General features: G+C 36.1%; 1 protein-coding gene across 6 annotated transcripts in view; it reads left to right on the top strand.

Annotated features, from left to right (window-relative positions):
* The window catches only part of AIDA (axin interactor, dorsalization associated), a 44,177-nt gene that overhangs the window by 8,428 nt on the left and 15,116 nt on the right, over window positions 1-20,633 (top strand). For all 6 annotated transcript variants that reach the window (XR_003436134.1, XM_027122254.1, XM_027122252.1 and 3 more), the window contains exons 2-6: window positions 1,155-1,224; window positions 8,675-8,728; window positions 9,137-9,191; window positions 14,414-14,477; window positions 14,720-14,826. Coding sequence is in view for 5 of the 6 variants with exons in the window: in XM_027122254.1 (XP_026978055.1) it covers window positions 1,155-1,224; window positions 8,675-8,728; window positions 9,137-9,191; window positions 14,414-14,477; window positions 14,720-14,826 (350 nt within the window). In the remaining variant the exon portion in view is untranslated. The remainder of the gene's footprint in view (window positions 1-1,154; window positions 1,225-8,674; window positions 8,729-9,136; window positions 9,192-14,413; window positions 14,478-14,719; window positions 14,827-20,633) is intronic.

Raw genomic sequence — 20,633 nt, 5'->3', positions numbered from 1 at the left:
CGGTACGCGGGCCTCTCGCTGTTGTGGCCTCTCCCGTTCTGGAGCACAGGCTCCGGACGCGCAGGCTCAGTGGCCATGGCTCAGGGGCCTAGCCGCTCCGCGGCATGTGGGATCTTCCCGGATCGGGCACGAACCCGTGTCCCCTGCATCGGCAGGTGGACTCTCAACCACTGCGCCATCAGGGAAGCCCCCTGTGCTTAACTTTTTAAGGAACTGCCAAACTGTTTTCCACAGTGACTGTACCATTTTACATTCCTACCATCAGTTCCAGTGGTAGGGTTCCAATTTCCACATCCTTGCCAATACCCATTGTACTTTTTCTCCCTCTTTTTAAAAATTATACCCATCCTGGTGGGTGTGAAGTTGTATGTCATCGTGGTTTTAATTTGTATGTCCCTAATAACTAATGAGATGATATTCATGTACTTATTGGCCATTTTTATATATTCTTTGGAGAAATGTCTGTTCAATCAAACCTTTTACTCATTTTTAAATTGAGTTATTTTTCTTTTTATTGTTTAGCTGTAAGAGTTGAGCTTAGACTTGTAACACAGATCCATCCTTGAAAACTCATCCGAGGCCTAGCTGCTGTTTTTAAGGATGATGATAACTGAGCAAACAGTGATTTCCATGTCTGATTGGTAGAGGATTTTCTTTATTTGCCATGAAAAATACGTTCAAAAGTATAATTTGATAGAGTATCATCACTTTGTCATGGCTGTAATTTGAACTAATCTTATCAGCAAATTAATGATAGACTGATAAAGTACCTCTGGCTGGTACTATTAATTGGTGCTCACTGAAAGTGTTTAAGCTGAATCTGGACAACTGCTCTTGGCTTGTTGTAGAAAAAATTCGTGTGTACTAAGGAAAGTTGAATTCGATGTCATTTGAGATTCTTTCCACCTCTATGATTCTGTTTTTGCTGTCTCGAGCTGAAATTTGTCCCAGTGAAATGGTATGAAAAGTATCTTATTTCCATTGTCATTGTATAAAGAGTTAGATTCTAAAGATAATGTAGATTTATACTTTGAAAACAGAAGAAAAGTGTTATTGTACTTCACTCTTTTTTAAGAATTAAATTATTTTACCATGTTTCACTTGAAATAGTTTGCTTTCCTTCAATTTTAAAGAATGTTTTTTTCTTCTTACAGATTAGCAAGACACCTACAAAAAGAGGCCCAAGCTCAACACAATAATTCTGAGTTCACAGAAGAACAAAAGGTACCGTAAAATAATCTCTAGATACATCAGATTCCAAATGAAAAGGGTTCTGTCTTGAGTCCATTAAGCAAAAACAAACAACAAAAACTGTTATACTTAAGTACAAAGAATGATACTGATTATGCTTCGCTGAACATTAAGTAATTACTTTAGAGATACCACATGATTTACCATGTAATGAATTTCTCACTTAGTGAATTTCTTTACTCAGCCATTTAGACATTTAGTGGAGACCATCCACACTTTGGTTGGGAAGGAAGGGGTACCAGAGACTGGAGTTTGATTGTGAGTAATTGCATCCCACCTCAGTACTTACTTAACTCAGAACTTCCTTACCTCCTTCTCCACCTCCTCTGAAAACAAACAAAACAAGCGAAAAACAAAAAAAGCCACCACTGAAAAATAATTAGTTCAAGTCAAGAATTTAGCATAAGAATCCATCAACAAAATAAATGCATAAAGTTGCAAAATGTTTCAAGGGTGCTCTTTCTCCTTGAATTAAAATTTTAATGAATCAAATTGATTCCCTGTACTGCTAGAGATTGTGAAAAATGGGATATTTTAAGAAGCCTTATTGTAAAACAGTGAGAAGAAATGGGAGGAAACAATTCTTATTTTTCCTGGCTCAAGGTATCTAATGTTAAGTTAAATTTTAATCTCGTAGATAATGAAAAAATTCATGTCAGTTTTCCTCCCATTTCTTAAGACATTGTAAAAACTATGGTGACTTAATTTGCTTTTATTCTCTTTTTGTACAAGGAGTGGGAGTGGGAGTGATTCTTTGCACACTCTTTAAGTAAGCCTAAACAGATTGGTTTTAGTCCTTAGGCCTGTATTCATTTGATTCATCTTTATAAGTCTTTGAAAAGAAAAAAACACCAAAAATTAAGGTCAGTCATATTTCTTACACAAGTTAGTATGTTTGCATTTTAAAAATATTTGGGGTCTGTTGAACCGGTTTGCAGGGCAGAAATAGAGACACAGATGTAGAGAACAAACGTGTGGACACCACATGGGGAAAGTGGCAGGGGCAGTGGTGGTGGGACGAATTGGGAGATTGGAATTGACATGTATACACTAATATGTATAAAATGTATAACTAGTAAGAACCTGCTGTGTAAAAAAATAAATAAAAATCAAAAAAAAAAAGAACCTGCTGTACAAAAAGATAAATAAGATAAAATTCAAAAAAAAACCTAATAAAACATTTTTGGGTCTGTGTCATCTAGTGTATCTTTATTTTGTACTTTAAAAGGTAATAGAAGTTCTAAAATTTTAAAGTATATTTTTCTTTTTTCCTTAATAATTGCTAATATCCACAATAGATTTAGGAAACTTAGGATTTTAGCCCTGGAAAATAATTACCACAGAGGAATTGTCCGGTTTGCAAAAGGAAAGGAAGAAGGACTATATGCTTTATCACCTCTAAGATTTGTGAAATCTGTCTACGAATTGCTAAGGAAGTGATCAGCTGGCATCACAGAATTGAGAGTTTAAACATCTATGTTTTGAAACAATCTCAAATATCTGAGTATGTAAATTAACAGCTAACAAAGTGTGTTATGACTATGGAAACAAAATGAAAGCTTAGGAAATTAAAAAGTTTAATGACAGCCATATTTTAATCACCTGTTTGCCTTGTCTCCAACATCTGTTGCTTAGGTATAGGTTCTATGAGCAACACGATCTCAAATATAAACTGATTTGACCTAAAACATACTAAAGTTTTTAAAAATGTCATCAAGAAATGAGCTTTGTCGTATTCTGATGATTAGACTAACCAGAAAAAATTAGCTTTTTCTTAATTTTCTTTAACTTTCTAAGGATGAAGCTGGAGTGTTTGACAGTGCTGTGTATTCAATCTTTAATTTATAGCTGTTCTTAGTAGGCACCCGGCTGCTGTCTTTTTTCAGCTTACACAGATCTCACCCTCCACAAGGCCCAGGAGGCACCATGACCTAAAGGAATGAGCCTGAGATCTGGAGTCAGAAGACTTGGTCTTGAATCCAGTCTCTGTCTCTGGGCCTTAATTTCCTTATGTATGAAATGAGGGATTAGATAACCCTAAAGGATCTTGAAACGTATCCCTAAATCTTCAAATGACCTCTACCTTTGAGGTAGTCTGTTCCTCCTCCCCTCCTCGAGGCCTGATTTCTGAGGTATTTATTATTTATAAACCTGCTTAGGAGGCAAATGTGGCTGCCAGTAGTGACTACAGAGAGAGGTTGTGCCTGCCTCCCTATTCCTTGGGCTTGGAGAAGGGCCCCCAAATCACTCTGTACTACATTATGAATATAAGGCAAGTCGTATGCATACAAATTCTTTAAAAAAATTTTCTTTAAAAATACAGGTGAAACATTCACAATGGGCCAGAAACCTCATATTGACATAGTAGGCCTTATTTCAATGTCACATAAGGAAAAACTTAGAGGCTCTGAGTTAATAAATGATTAGAAAAACAAAGATTTCCCAGACATTATCTGGAGAACATTGACTCTGAAAAATTAATAGATGTTATATGAACAGAGTTTGTGACTTGTCAGGGCTTTTAGTATGTTAATGTGTATGTTGGAGTTTTAAAGAGTTTGTGTAATGGAGTATTTCTCAGATTTGTTGGCTTTTGAAAGTCTCCCTCCTCCTCCCTTTATAATATTTCATTGGATCTAAAGAACATGTTATGGGAAATTTTGAAACCAACTGTTAGGTCTGCAAAATTAATTGAATGCCAGACCTGGCATGTAAGCCAAAGGAGAAGAAATTTGATTGTGTTTTCCTTAAAAGAGGAAAATGGAGAATGTTCCTTACAGTATTCTAAGCAAAATTGTTCTATATGTTTTCTATTTGGAATTATATTCTTTATGCTTGTACTATTTTAAATGTTTTTGTAGCAGTGACAAGTTTTAGAATTATGCCAACCATTTAATAATTTGTGGAACTTTGAAAGAAGATTTTTGAAAACCACTATATTTCTAAAGTGCTTTCTTTATGAAGCTTTTTACTGTTCACAGTAAGATTTCAAAAATATTTGATGAATAAATGCTTTGTTAGATCTTAAGTTATTGATATTTATTTGTATATGATTATTATTTTAAGATTAGAGGAATCCTATTTTTTTAGAGAATAACATATATATCTTCACAATATTTATTTTAAATCTGAAGAACTCTAAAGCAGAGCTACTGATCTCTCTAAAGTTTATTAGTTGATGGTAAAAAATCTTCATATGGCTTTTCTATTCAAAATATTCTCAAAGATTTCTGGTGGAAAAAAAAGCAAGTTTATAATTCTTATTTGATGTTCCCTCATGATCAGTTGACATAGCTTTCATTTCATTTCTTAATAGTTTTGTCATTATAACAACAGGGTTTAGTAGCCAAAAAAGAGCTGCCAAAAGCTTTCATTCCGTTGAATTCCCTGCTTTGGTGTAGTAGATTTTCTCATGTAAGTTTCTGGACAGACTAGAACATCCTGTCTCATGATGCTTAGAAAGTTTTTCCCTGTTTTGAATCAAATTTAGTGGTAATGAGAATTCCAGCACTATATGCTTGTTTTACATTTTATAGGTCCCCACTTTCCACTGCCGCCTCCCTCTCTTCCTTTCTTTCCTCCCCACCCCCGCCATCTAAAGAGTAGACGGCTGGCTGTCTAAATGTAAAAAATTAAGTCTGGATTGAGACTCTACTACTTTAACAATGTGTATTTTTTCAACCTATTTTTCCTTGATATGTTTTAGCAAAATTACTTTTGCTCTTTATTTGTATATTTCTATTTCATCTTTTCCTTTCACCGCTCTTTTTGAGTTGTCCATTTCCCTAGCAAGTGACAAAGTAAAGTAGCCAGTATTCTGAAAATGACATTTTCCATTTCTATACCACAGTAGGTATAAGCAGTTAATTTGAATGAAGTGCTAATTATTTAAATCTTTCTAAAATTAAACTTCACTTTGAGTGCTTAGTCTTAATGTGTATTAGTTAATAGTCAATATTTATATTCTGACACATATGACTTTGTGCTTCTTAATAATTTTTCTGAACCATTTCTTTCTAAGAAAGTTGAAATAATTACAGTAGCAAGCACTTGATTTTGACATCAATAAATGCTGCATGTTTTGCTACAGCTGAAAATGATAGTGTTTCACTCCTTTTTTAATACTGATGTTGGGTGTGGTCCCTTAAAATAGTTATGAATAATGCTTATTGGTATTTTGCCATAGTTCAGTAGATTCTTTGTAAAAAACTGTTGCTTCTGCTTAACATGAAGAAATATTTAAATTTAAAATAGATTATTAGTGGACTTATAGTTGTTAAACTACATTTTACCTTAAATGTTAAAAACATCAAATCAGATGGATTGTATAGTAAAGAAGGAAAAGGAGTTAACTAGTATTTTTAAAGACTTACTCACTGGTACGTGTCCCTTAATACAGACAACCCTTTTTCAAAACCATTTTTTAAAGAACATAAAAAGTATGGCCAAATGGTATTAAAATAAGTGTATTACTTTGTTGTATATATTGCTATTGTATAGAATACACTGATGTCCAGGGCAAGTTGCTTAACCTGTCTTCTGTTTTCACATCTATAAAATAGTTGTATCTAACTCATAGGGTTGTAGTCAGGATTAAATGACGTAATGTGTGTAAATCACTTAGCAGAGTCTGTCATTTAGTAACTGCTCAATAGTTGTTAGCTATTACTATTACTATATAATTATATTTATATTTAAAATTATTTACTAGTTTTGTCAGATTTGAGTGATATATATGAACAATAATCTGAGGTTATTAGATTTTATGTAGAAAAGATTGTTGCTGGTTCCTCCACAACAGCTCTTTCAGAGGGTAAATAAATCTGTGAGTATCTGGATTCCTTTTGCAGCAGTTCTATTAAATATAATATTTAAATGTAAAATTTCAAAATAAAATTTGACGTTTTCTAAACTTTTATATTAAGATTAAAAGAAATTTTTAAAGATTGTGGAGGTAGTTAAATATTGTTGCTTGTTCCTTGACCAAGAGTCATGTCTTTTGCTCAGTCGTGGTTTATTTATTTATATATTTTTAAATTAAAAAAATTTTTTTATTGAAGTATACTTGATTTACAATGCTGTGTTAGCTTCTGGTGTATAGCAAAGTGATTCAGTTATACATATTCTTTTTCATATTCTTTCCCATTATGGTTTATAACAGGATACTGAATATAGTTCCCTGTGCTATACAGTAGGACCTTATTGTTTATCTGTTTTACATATAGTACTTTGTGTCTGCTAATCCCCAGCTCCTAATTTATCCTTCCCCCTTTCACCTTTGGTAACCATAAGTTTGTTTTCTATGTCTGTGAGTCTGTTTCTGTTTCATAAATAAGTTCATTTGTGTCATATTTTAGATTCCATAAGTGATATCATATGGTGTTTGTCTTTCTCTTTCTGACTTACTTCACTTAGTATGATAATCTCTAGGCCCATCCATATTGCTGCAAATGGCATTATTTCATTCTTTTTTATGGCTGAGGAGTATTCCATTGTATATACATATACCACATCTTCTTTATCCATTCATCTGTTGATGGACATTTATTTACCTTGCTTCTGTGTCTTGGCTATTGTGAATAGTGCTGCTGTGAACATTGGGGTGCATGTATCTTTTCTAATTATAGTTTTCTCCAGATATATGCCTAGGGGTGGGATTGCTGGATCATATGGCAACCCTATTTTTAGTTTTTTAAGGAACCTCCATACTGTTTGCCATAGTGGCTGCACCAATTTACATTCCTACCAACAGTGTAGGAGGGTCCCCTTTTCTCCACACCCTCTCTAGCATTTGTTATTTGTAGAATTAGTGTTTTATTTTGTGAACTATCCCAGCTGTTTATGGTCCACATGATAATTGCGTAGTGCCATCTAGCCTGGGTGCCAGGTACCAGGACGATAGTTGTTACTCCTCTTTGCTCCTCATTTATCTTCCAAAGAAAATTGATGAAAGAGAAAACCACCAAATCTAATTGACTAAACTTTTGCAGGTCGTCAGTATGTATAGAAAAACATCCTTTTCTTTTCCAGAATATTTTTTTTGTGAAGGCATCGCAAATATTGTACATATATATTCACTTTTATTGTCAGGATTTATTCCTTTTTATTAGGAAGGATTTAAAAGTCTTGATGGGCATAATTCAGCTGCTGCCTGCTCGTGCACATATTTGTTCTATGGGTCTCCTCCTTTTCATTTCAACCCTAGTCATTCATGTTCTTGTTCTGATTACTGTTTACATGGATAGTTGAAATAACCTGATTGATCTTACCTTTATTCTTTTCCCTTTTCTCCTTCACCCTATGGATACTGTTATCACAACAGTCTTCTTTGTTTTGTTTTGTTTTGCGGTACGCGGGCCTCTCACGGGCCCAGCCGCTCCGCGGCACATGGGATCCTCCCAGACCAGGGCACGAACCCGTGTCCCCTGCATCGGCAGGCAGACTCTCAACCACTGCGCCACCAGGGAAGCCCACACAGCGGTCTTCTTAAAGGGCAAATCTGATAGTCATTCTTCTGTCCAGAAACTATCTGTATGATTTATTGCTAAAGTAATAACAGATTTTGCAGCTGGTCCTAGAAGGTCCCCTTTATAATGACCTCCCTCCCCCAACACACGCATTTCACATTTCAAACCTTTCTCCCCCTGCTTCAGTTTGGGACTTCAGACAAATGAACCATGACAGTTTTCCTAGTACGTTAGTTTTAGAAATCCTCCCAGTCACTGGGGCTTGAATCCTAATTCCGATTCTTGTCCTGTTTCTCCAGGACATATTACCGCTTAGTTCGCTGAAGCCCTGTAGAATCAAGTGCCTCTGCTTTATGTTACAGTGATTCTGAATGTCTTATATAATAGAAACATGAGCTTATTAAAGACAGGGACTACACCTTATCACTTGTATCCATTTTATAGCTCAGATCTGACTGTAAAATTTACCACCATTTATCACAAGTATTGATTCTGCTTAGTATTGTTGATATATTTAATTGAACAAGTCAAGATTGGATTTGAGTCAAAATTAAATTATACCACTGTGCTAACTTTCAGATATTTTTGTTTTTAAGTCTTTTAGTGAATATCAGACTTTATGGAGAAGAAGAAAAGGTAAAGCTTAGGAGGGAAGATGCTTGAAGTCCTTTTCATTGCCCTTTAAATCACATCTAAAGCTATCATCAAAGCAAACTTGATTTAAAATTGGTTGTGGCACATTAGGTTAGGAGCGAATATATACTCACCTTCTCTGCCCGATCCCAGTCCTTTACCTCCTGTTTCTCATCTCCAAAGTCTGCAAGATGCTAAAAGAAGTAAAATTTAACTTATTTTTTAAAATTATAGATTGCTTACCAATGAAAATTAACTTGATGATTTGGACAGCTAACAGTTATGATATATTTGGTATTTATAGCTTTTTCTTTTTCCTTCAGAAAACCATAGGCAAAATTGCAACATGCTTGGAATTACGAAGTGCAGCTTTACAGGTAAATAGGTTCCCCCCCTCCAACTTTTTAATATAAGGAAAAGAAATTATTGTGAACTATTCTGATAAAATATTAGCATTCATGCCAAAAGCAGTATCGTCTCACAAAGGCTTTATAACAGTAAGAATTCATGGGTTAAACTCATATTAAAAGATTTAGTTCATATTATATAAACTGTAAAAATAAAAGATATGACTTCAATTTTTTTCTGTTATTTTTAGCCTGAATGTTCCAAAAAACACAAAAACAAAAACCAGTTTGGAATTTTTTTTTTTTTTTACCCTGAAAGCAAGAAATAGATTCATTTATTTTGGCTACTTTTTGAATATGTCGTCAACCACTTAAAAGACATAGGGTGCAGTGAAATCTTTGTAATAAAAATATGTAATGCACATGTTTTAAATTCAGTCCACACAGTCCCAAGAAGAATTTAAACTGGAGGATCTGAAGAAGCTAGAACCAAGTAAGTTTTGTTTTATATTTTTTAGTGATACTCCTTTAGAAAAATATTTGAGCTGTTATGGATATTAAGGTTATTTAGCAGAATGCTGATTTGAGTCATTTCTGTTAATATCTAGTCCTATGTAATTTTTTTGTGCTTTTATAATTCCTATAATATTTATAGTAATTATTCTTTGGTTCACTTTCATTATAGAATATGAAAAATTATTTGATTCTATGTCATACCTCATCTATCTGTTTTAGCCTTTATTTTGTTTTAATCTCTTTAATAAGACTATAATTAAATTACTTTGGTAAACATTTACAGTAGAGTCTACTGGAGAATATAAAGTTATAGTCATTGATGCCTATTTATACAGCATGTCACTGAAAACTGCAGTCCAGCTGTTTGATCTGCTCTATAAAATACTTCCTTGTTGTCCTCGTTTTCCTTCCTGAAAGTTTTTTTGAGGTAAACAATTCCTTCAAATATTTTGGTGGTTAGGTTGCTGCTAGATGAAGCTTTTTTGCTGGTTCAAATGAATGTTCTCTTAGAGGAAATGTTTGAAATATAAGCAAGGGCACAAGTATTGAATATCACCACAGTCAATTTTAGGACATTTTTATCACCCCATAAAGAAACCCTTTATCCGTTAGCATTCAGTCATTTCCCTCCAGCTTCCCCCAATTCCCAGCCCTAGGCAACCACTAATCTACTTTTTGTCTCTATAAATTTGCCTGTTCTGAACATTTCGTATAAATGGAATCATATAATGTATGGTCTTTTGCAACTGGCTATATATAAGATTATTTTAAGAAAAGCACATTGATGGCTTTAAAAAAAAGATTTCAGCTGCAGTTGGGATGTCTGAGTCGTATAATGTTTCTAAAGAAAATCATAACGTTCACTTTTAAATGATAAGAATAATTTGGATTTGGGATCCTTACCTAGTCACTATTTTCCATTTCTTTTCAGTTTGTTTCCAAATAAAACTTAAGAACCTGTTAGGTATATAGGGTGACTGTAAAGTTTGTAAACGCTTATACTCAGATGTTTATTATCTCTTTCCATAGACTCGCTCAGTTATTCCTCCTATGGCCTCATAGACTTTCTCGTTGGTAATAACGGTTGCCATTTTTTCGAGTAGCAGCAGTATGCCAAGCACTCAGATAAATCGTCTCAACGGCATTTTGCTTACTGACACTTGCCCGTGATCTTACAGCTTGTAAATGCCAGAACCGGATTTTGACCAGGGTTCTAAGTGATCTCAAAGCCTGCATTCCTACCACTGCACTCTGTTATTAATACTTGGAATGGTGCAGTATTGGCATCAACCCTAAATATCATGGTTCTTCAGGTCAAGTTCCTGAGAGATTTTTGGCCCATATCTTAGTGGAAGATTGGACTAAAATCTGCATTAGTCTTCTACTTTGTTTATTTGTTTTTGTTTTTTTTTAAGATTTGGTGTGGGAATGGAAAGAGTATTATTGGGATTCATTTTGTTATAGTTTGAATTTATATAGTGCTTCTCATTTGGACTTCTCCCTTCCTGGTACTTATTATTTTTTTTAGATGATTTTAATTTGCTGTTGCCTCTAAAAGGAACATAAATGTGTATATTGTATCTCAGTAGGATATACTCTGTAATTAATTTTGAATTTATAAAATCTAGGCACTTGTTATGAGTTAATTATTTTATCAGAATTAAACATTTTCTATAAATTGGTGATTGACTATATTTCAGATTCAGTGTTCTTAGTCAAGCTGACCTCTGCCTCTTCTAAGAATGTTAAGGAAAGGAAAATTAATGAATGACTGTGTCTTTCAACATGTTAGTCCTAGTTGGTTTATTTTGCTAATGTATTTTTCCTTCAAAGTTTTAAAAATATAATCCTGTCTGAAATTCATACTAAAACTAAGATCTTGAAAGTACTAGTTACTTGATTTTTGATTTTCTTACGTTAATCCTTAGTAGCAGACTACTTCTTACTCAAACTTGTTCCCCCGTGACAACCCCATAAACTGTGAAGTTCCCTTCCATTAATTCATCTTTGAAGGCCCCGAAGAAATCCCACCTTTCTCTGAAAGCTTTCCGTGCTTTCCCTAGCCATAATTAAACTCTACTTCATGTCCTTTCTAGGAGCACTTTTTATAGCCCCCATTGTAGTCTTCCCTGTATTTTTCTCACTTATATTTATTTCTCTCCTCAAGATTGTGAATAGCCTCTGTATTTTCCCCACAGAGCCTCATTCAACGCTCTGCCTATAGTATGAACTCGGCAGATTTTTAGGTTGAATGTCTTCAGGGAATCTTCTCACATAATTAAAAAAATAACCTTTCAGATGGGAAGCACTTGCTCATTTTTGCCTACCACAAAAATGAAAAATGTCAGCCACAAAAGAAGAATACATCTGGGGTGTGTGTCTGTGAGATTTTTAGAGTGTCAGCTTCAGGAGGTTGCAGGGCCTGCTCCATGACAGCAGGCTGAGAATGCTGAGTTCTTACCAGTAGAGGGTGGGCCTGTGTGTGTGATTTCTACTGGATGAGCCAGTTAGTCCCCAATGGTGGTAGACTCCATGCTCATGATAATACCTTCCATGGAATTATAAACTTGCTTCTCTCTTCTCTAAATTCTCCTAAAATATCAATATTAGTGTCAGAAGAAAAATCCTATGTAAAATTTATGTAGAACCCTATTTTAAAAGGACGTTAGAATCCCTGTTATTCCATAGTTGGTGAAAATGGAAACCTATCCTACATTTACAGAAAGGGAGAAAGGAGCTGTTATTTTTCTCCCAAAGTTATTCACACAAATTAAATATCTGATATACTCTATACTTATAAATACAAAATAAAGGAGAGGCTATTACTGCAAAACAGACATTTCCTTTTCAAAGCATTGATGCCTAAGGAAAGAAAATACTGTTTAATTCTTCTATTATAATACAAATTTAAGATATTCTTAATGACTAATATGATTTTCAACTTTTTCACTGATGTTGTTCTGTACATATTTTAAGGTTTGATTTTTCCTTTTTATTATTAAAATGTGATCATTTCTGATATGGATATACATGATCTTTTTTTTTTTTGTCACCCATTCCCTGTTCTCAGTATCTAGCATAATACTGTGTAAGTGATTAATTCAGGGGTCCCCAACCCCTGGGCCGCAGACCAGTATTGATCTGCGGCCTGTGAGGAACCGGGCTTCACAGCAGGACGTGAGTGGCCAGCGGTGAGGGAGCGAGGCTTCATCTGCCGCTTCCCATCGCTCCCCGTCGCTCCCCATCGCTCGCATTACCACCTGAACCATCCCCCCTCCCTCACCCACGGTCTGTGGAAAAATTGTCTTCCATGAAACCGGTCCCTGATGCCAAAAAGGTTGGGGACTGATGAATTAATTGATATTTGAGTTGAATGAATAGCTTACAAGGAGCATTCATGCACCAAGTTTAGAGAGGATAGTCTTATAATTTTAAAAATAGTCCTTCTTAGTGAGATCTGAAACAATAGGATTCTAGTCAGCCAGATAGGGAAAACTATGGAGAAATAAATTACCATATAATAATGTAGACTTATACTTTTATGGTACTTTAAATGTTCCCATGCAATGTCATATACTGTGTTATTTAATTTAATTTTCTCAGCAGTCTGGGAAGGATAGAACTGGGGAAACGGAGATTCAGAGTAGTTATGTGAATGCTCAAGTCATTAACATCCTTGTAGGGCTAAGATCTGATTTCAGAGCTTTTGCTACTTCCCCCTTGCTTATCAGACTTTAGCTCTACAGTCCATTCTACTCCTTGAACAAGCTCCTGCCCCAGAGCCTTTGTTGTTGCTCTAGCTTGTTCTCTAATTCTTGGAGAGCCCTTGCCCCAGAGCTACTTGTGGACATTTCCTCTCATCCAGCTCATGGCTCAAATGTCTTCTAGTAATTCAGGTTTGAGAGGCCTGCCCTGTTCACCTCAGCTGAAGTTATCCCTCTATTCCATGTACACAAGCATCCTCTGTGTCCTTCATTACACTAATTGCAGTCTTAACATTATCTTGTTTATTTGTTGCCTTATTATTGTCTGCTTTTCCTGACTAGGGTCTAAGATCCACATATGAGGGCAAGAACCCTCTGTCTCTATCACTGCCATATCTTTAGCACTCAGTGCACGTTTGTTGAGGATAAGAAAAAGAGAGGAAGAATGAGGGTAAGAGTTGGAGAGGGAGCGAGAATAAGAATGAGTGAGAATCTAGACCCAAGTCTCAGACTTCTCTCCCCGAAGGGCTTAGTAGGAGTGCATATGTTAGAAGAAGTCTGATAAACACATCCAACTCCGATTGGAGTAAGGCATATAATTGCAACCTGTACACAGGGATTTCCTTTTTGGGGATGACAACATCCATACCTATTTTAGCTCTCAACTGCAGGACTCCAAACTTAGAGAGACTGAATAAGTTGAGTATAAAATCATAGAAATATTTTGGGTTGCCCAATTAATGCTATTACTTCACCTTCATATAGTTGCAGGTAGTTACTGGGAATCCATAAGACCAGATATGAAGCACTAAGTTACATATAGCACCTCTCTTTAAGTTTACATGCCAGGATATAGTCATTGACCACAACCATAATACAGGAGGTGGTACCATGTTGTTTGAAGACTTCTCTTGAGGATAAATCCCTCTTTGTGTTTGTGTGTGTGTGTATGTAAGAATATATGCACATATATGTATGTATATATTACACATTTGTAATAAACTATGGTAAAATACGTATGAGAATTATAACCTCACTACTATAAACTTTACCAGTTTTATGGAGTTGAGGGGAAGTCTCATCAGGACATAGAATAAGATATGCTCATGTCCCTCTCATTGGTCATCTTTGACACCAATCTTTTAATTTAAATACTCCAGGGAGGAGTTACTCTCTTCTCTGGTGCCCCATGTCTCACCTAGGACTTTGTACATAGAACTATTTTGGGGTTCATTTTCCATAAGGACTCTGAGACTCTAGAAGTAACTCTCCTTGGAGGTCTAACAATACTCTGAAATTACTGGTACTTGGAGTACGGATATTTTCATTTTGCTAAGATAGTCAATGGTTTATGGCTCTGGATGATGATAAGTTTGGGAATTTTTAAAAAAGTATTAATAGGCATAGTAAAATTGACTAAAAATCAGTCATTGACAATAAAATTGTTTATTTTGATTCATGAGATAATTCATACGTCTTTCTCTTTTTATTCTAGTCCTAAAGAATATTCTTACATATAATAAAGAATTCCCATTTGATGTTCAGCCTGTCCCCTTAAGGTAAAATAAATAAGCACCAATATTTGTCTTCTTATTCTATCATCTTATTTTATACCTGTTTTTCAGAGATTCTGGATGTTTTATATCAATGTTGGTATACTGATATCATTAGTAGTAACATATTAACATTTTATGTCAGCATTTTTTATATCAACATCTTACCTAGGAAATGAGTAGCTGTGAGGCTTCTCTAGTATATTTAGTTTTGTAGCTCACTCTTTTCTCTGTCCTTTTGCATGTAGAAGAATTTTAGCACCCGGTGAAGAAGAGAATTTGGAATTTGAAGAAGATGAAGAAGAGGGTGGTGCTGGAGCAGGGTCTCCTGATGCCTTTCCTGCTAGAGTTCCCGGTGAGTATCACTTGTTAAAAATATACATTACTTAACTCAATACAAGGTCAAGGTGTTTGGAACTTATTTTGGTATTTGCTAGTAGAGAGTAAAACCTCTCCAGGGTTCATGCCAATCTTAAGCAAATGGTCGTGTTTTGGGCAGTAGCTGTTTTATAAGTATAGTCTGAAAGTATCTTACTATCTGTTTTGGGGTTCCAAAGACCACCTTTGCGTTTGGAGATTCAGTAGGAGGACTCACAGGACTCAGCATGTGATTGTACTCACAGCTGTGATTTATTCCAGAGAAAGAATACAAAAACAAAGTCAGCAAAGGGAAAAGGTGCATGAGCGAAGTCTGGAGGAAACCAGGTGCAAGCTTCCAAGAGTCCTTTTCCAGTGGAGTCACATAGCTTGTGCTTGATTCCTCTAGTGACAGATTGTAATGACACACGTGAAGTGTCCACTAGGGAAGCAGGATGCACATTAGAGACTCCATGCCCAGAGCTGTTACTGGCGGCTGATCACATAGACACCCTCTGCCTAGCACTGACCAAAATTCCAGACTCCTAGAAGGAAAGCAGATAATTCAGCATAAACCATGTTGTTTGTAAAAAATAACTTAGGCACAGTGACTATTCTTATCAGGGGATAGTAGGAACCCTCCCAAAATCCAGATTCCCAGACTCTAGTCAGGGGTCTACCTTGTACTCAGGCCTTTCTAAGAGTAACAATCTCAGACCTGCTATGTTAACTCTTTTCTGTACACTTTTGTAAGTACTTCTTTAATTAATCAAATTGTGGTCATTAAAACTGGACCCAGGGGCTCTCCTGGTGGCACAGTGGTTGAGAATCCGCCTGCCACTGCAGGGGACACGGGTTCGAGCCCTGGTCTGGGAAGATGCCACATGCCGCGGAGCAACTGGGCCCATGAGCCACAACTACTGAGCCTGCGCGTCTGGAGCCTGTGCTCCGCAACAAGAGAGGCCGCGATAGTGAGAGGCCCGCACACCGCGATGAAGAGTGGCCCCCGCTCGCCGCAACTAGAGAAAGCCCTCGCACAGAAACAAAGACCCAACACAGCCAAAAATAAATAAATAAATTTATTTAAAAAAAAAAAAAAAACTGGACCCAGGGAGAATGAATACAAAGCAAATGCCCTTTTCTTCCCATCTTGTTTTAGGAAAGCAAATAACGTATGGCAAGGCTTTTTTGTTTACAGAAGATCTTCCCTCTCTTGTCAGTAACCTAGGCAGCCACCCTGGATAAATTTCTTGCCTCTCCCAATTACTGTTTTACTCTGTTCTGTTCTTATACAGGACACAGTTTTCATTTCTGGTAAACTATAATAGTTCACTTTAGTGTACTATGCTGATATATTGTGATGTATTTTAAAATAGACGCCAGAAGCTTTAAAATACAGCTAGATACAATTTATGTATTATCCTGATAACTTTCTTGGTAATAAAAGTACAGGCAGACCTTGGAGATGCTGCAGGTTTGGTTCCAGACCACCGCAATAAAGTGAGTATTGCAAAAAGCAAGTCACACAGATGTATTGGTTTCCCAGTACGTATAAAAGTTACGTGTACACTATAGTCTGTTAAGTGTGTGATAGCATTATGTCTAAAAAAACAAGGTACATACTTTAATTAAAAAAATACTTTATTGCTGGGACTTCCTTGGTGGTCCAGTGGTTAAGAAACTGCCTTCCAGCGCAGGGGACTCGGGTTCGATCCCTGGTCAGGGAACTAAGATCCCACATGCCGTGGGGCAGCTAAGCCCACGCGCTGCAACTACTGAGCCCATGTGCCACAACTAGAGAGCTCATGTGCTGCAACTACATAGCCCACACGCTCTGGAGCCCACACACCGCAACTACTGAGCCTGCACGCTCTGGAAACCACGCTCCACAACTAGAGGGGAGCCCGTGTGCCACAGCCAAGACCCAGCACAGCCAGAAATAAATAAATAAACAAATATTAAGAAAAGAAAAAAACTGTATTGTTAAAAAAATGCTAGCCCTCATCTGAACCTTCAGCTAGTTGTAACCTTCTTGCTGGTGGAGAATTTTGTCTAACGTTGATGGCTGCAGACTGGTCAGGGTGGTGGTCGCAGAAGGTTGGGGCAGCTGTGGCACCTTCTTCAAATCAGAGCACAGTGAAGTTGGCCACCTAGGTTGACTCTTCCTTTCACAGTTTCTCTCTAGCATGCAGTGCTATTTAATGGCACTTCACCCGAACTTCTCTCAAAATTGGAGTCAAGTCTCTCAAACCTTGCCACTGTCTATCAACTAAGTCTATGTAATGGTCTAAATTTTTTGTTGCCATTTTAACAGTCTTCACAGCATCTTCACCAGGAGTAGATTCCATCTCAAGAAACCACTTTCTTTGCTCATCTGTACGAAGCAATTCCTCATCTGTTAAAGTTCTATGAGATGGCAGCAATTCAGTCACATCTTCCGGCTCCACTTCTAATTCTAGTTCTCTTGCTATTTCCACCACATCTGTGGTTCCAATGGTAACATCAAAGATCACTGATCACAGATCACTGTAACAATAATGAAAAAGTTTGAAATATTGCAAGAATTATCCAAATGTGACAAAAGAGACACAAAGTGAACAAATGCTGTCAGAAAAATGGTGCCAGTAGACTGGCTTGCTTGCTTGACACAGGGTTACCACAGATGTTCAATTTGTAAAAAATGAGATATCTGTGAAGTGCAATAAAGTACTACAGTAATAATAGTGATATTCCAGTGTTTATAATGCCCCTTGGGGAGGAGGCATTATGGAGTTGGAGCAACATAGACTTGAACCAACAGACACTGGGCTTGAGTCTAATCTCTGTCCATTACTAGTTGCACCTATTCTTAAACCAGTTTGACCTCAATTTCTTTATTTATAAAATGGGGTGATAATCATGCCTACTCATAAGGTTCCTGTGAAGACTAAACAAGGTACAGCATATGAAGCTTTTAGCACAGTACCTGTCACATGCTGAATATTAGTGAGGTGATTATTCTCATCATCATCATCTTTCAATGGAGATAACAATACCTACACGATAGGATTATTGGGACAATTACTGTAGATGGTAGCTCTTATTGTTAATAATGTTTCTTTGGTATAGGGCATTATTCCTAATGTACCTTGCTTTATGAAAAGAGAGATGTATTTTTCTTGTTTTTGTCATATATGTAGGAAATTTCAAAATTGCTGAGATGGTGAGAGAAATTATCTTGCTGTTTTACTAAATGAATAGTTGTTATTCCCTTTGCAAACCACATATTAGCATTGCCGTAGCTTCCAGTACTATAAATTTCTATCTGACTTGGTTGTTTGCTCACTTGCTGTACTTCTGTAGCAAACAAGATCTTTAAAGCAGATGATGTAAGCCATGAAACATACAGATCAAGGTTTTTATGAGGTTCAGGTTGCTGAGTTGAAAAGAAACTTCTGCCATAAATTAAATCCATTTGCTATGTAAGAGTAAGCCCAAACTGAATAGATTTGTGTAAACTGATACAGCATTGTGATATTTCATTTCAGAGGTACAGAAGGCTTACTGAACCCTTCTATTCTCTGAATTTCTTTTTTGAACGAGTACATGTAGTTTAATTAGCTGTTTTTAGTTTGGGGTCATTATTGTCCACGACCTATAGGTGTCATTAAAAAATGACTCGTAAAATTGTATTCATTGACATCATCAAAATAACAAGATGGCATTTAACCTTTAACTTAACTGTAAAGCAGGAAACGTTTTATTTTCCTTGTTATTCTGAGAGAATCCAAGATTTTAGTTATGCCTAGGCTGTGTTTGCATTGGGTGGCAAGATAGTTCTGGGAATTGTTGTGACTTTTATCTTTGTTTTTATATAAGTTACTGAATTGTAAGTTTGTTGTGACTTTTTTTGAAAGTCACGTTTATTGAGGTGTCACTGACATATACAACATTCACCCTTTTTAGTGTGCAGGTTTATGCGTGCTGACAGACGCCTACAGGTCTGTAACCAGCACCACTGTGGGGCTGATGAGGAATAAGGTATGGTGTGCAGATGTGGTAGGACCCAGAATCGTTTTTTCCCATTTAAAACCGAAAGCGACTTTTTAGCCAGCCTTTAATGGGGGGAGGGGGGAGGTAGATATTATCTTACCTTTTTTGATATTAATCTTTTTCCTCTTCAAAATTTAAAAAACTCACACGGCAAACATCATAAATTTTTGTTAAATAATTGGATTAAGCCAAAGTAGGATTTAATTCTTCTAAAGGTAGGCTTGGTAGATTTCATTTAAATCAAGGATATAAATTTATAACGTGTTTTTATGGCCTAAAAATGTATTGACATTGCTGAATATAAAGCTCTTAAAATCATAAGCCCAAGAAATATGAATAAAAAATAGCCAAGACACAATTTTCAAGATTTTAAAAAACATTTTTTTACTGAATGACGTGATTAAACTCAAACATAGGCTTAGCAGGTTCAAAATTATACAAATGTGTTGGTGTTTTGAGCTCTTATATAGGCTTAAATATGCATAAAACATGTTTATTTTTGAAACTGAAAATAAAGAATGAAATTTACCTCTTCAGTGTGAAACCTGTGCTTGGGTTTTCCTGCACAAGTACTCAATTCTGAGTTGAACTTGAGAAATAAGCAAACATGAATTTCATTTTCAGCTGAAATGAATTTTTTTCTTGCTCACACATATAAGAAGTTGAAAATTGCAGCAAAATGTTCATTGCTTTCCTATGACTATCAGGGCATCCTTCCTTCACGGAAATCCAGAGCATGCCTAGGAGCACAGCGGTGAATCTCATCTCAAGGGTACGGTTAGACCACAGCTCGCCAAGTTCTTTTTCTTCTCCCAAAGTCTCAAGTTCTCAGGCTGTGCAGAGGAATCAGAGAAAGTGTTCCTCACCTAGGCATTTATTAGTATGTAAAGGGAAGGAAAATACTCTTTGATTTTGTTCTCTTGTTCTCCAGGCTGGTTTTTAATAAGATGTAAGACTTATTTATATTTTTTCTCTCTCTCAAGCCCAAGCAGTCGTGGAAATATTTCAGGATTTCCTTTTAAAGTTAATTCTTTTTCTTTTAAATCCAAGAATCCTGTCACTTGAAGTTAAAGGGTTTTCTTCAGAGCTTTGCAGAGACTGGTTCATATGAAATGTCTGTTAAGTATGCTACCTCCTGCAGCCCTCATCTTCAAAGCACCCGGCAACATCTGGCCTCCTCTTTCTTGAAAGTACTCTGGCAATTCAACCTTGCAACTCAGACACCTGTGGGGAACTCTCCCTTGCTTGCTGTAGGGAATGATGGATTGCCCTTTTTAAACTAGCATTTCTACATGAAGCACATGCCCACTGACTCCTTTTAGACTTTGTGGATGTGTGTTTATTAATTTTTTTTCCAAAATGTGATAGTGACACATATACTCTTTATGTACGCAAACAACTTCAATCAGCTATAATTTTAATTTCATAGACCTAGATACAATATTATTTAAATGATAATGGCCCCTAAGATTTTTTTCAAACTTTTAAAGCAGTTTTAAACACGAACAAGCATCTTAACAGTTTTTCAAACTCTTTTTCGTGAAAGCTTAGAGGAACCCATTTTCCTCAACTGCTAGACAATAAATTACTTGCTAGGAGAACTTGTATGTGTATTTTAATGTTTTACCACAATTTCTACCTCTAAATTGAATTCAGTATTTCAAAACGAACAAATGGTCCCTCCATAACTTTTTATCTACCTGCAATGTCAGTTGCAAAGATTATCTATTGCCAGAATTTGAAGACACATTTAATATGTTACCTATCTACCAA

The sequence above is a fragment of the Aethalodelphis obliquidens genome, unplaced genomic scaffold (genome assembly GCF_003676395.1).
Source record: "Aethalodelphis obliquidens isolate GAN/ISIS:26980383/991018 unplaced genomic scaffold, ASM367639v1 scaffold24, whole genome shotgun sequence".
NCBI classification, from domain to species: Eukaryota; Metazoa; Chordata; class Mammalia; order Artiodactyla; family Delphinidae; genus Aethalodelphis; species Aethalodelphis obliquidens.
The sequence above is the reverse complement of the archived record's forward strand: the minus strand, read 5'-3'. Positions and strand labels throughout refer to the sequence as shown.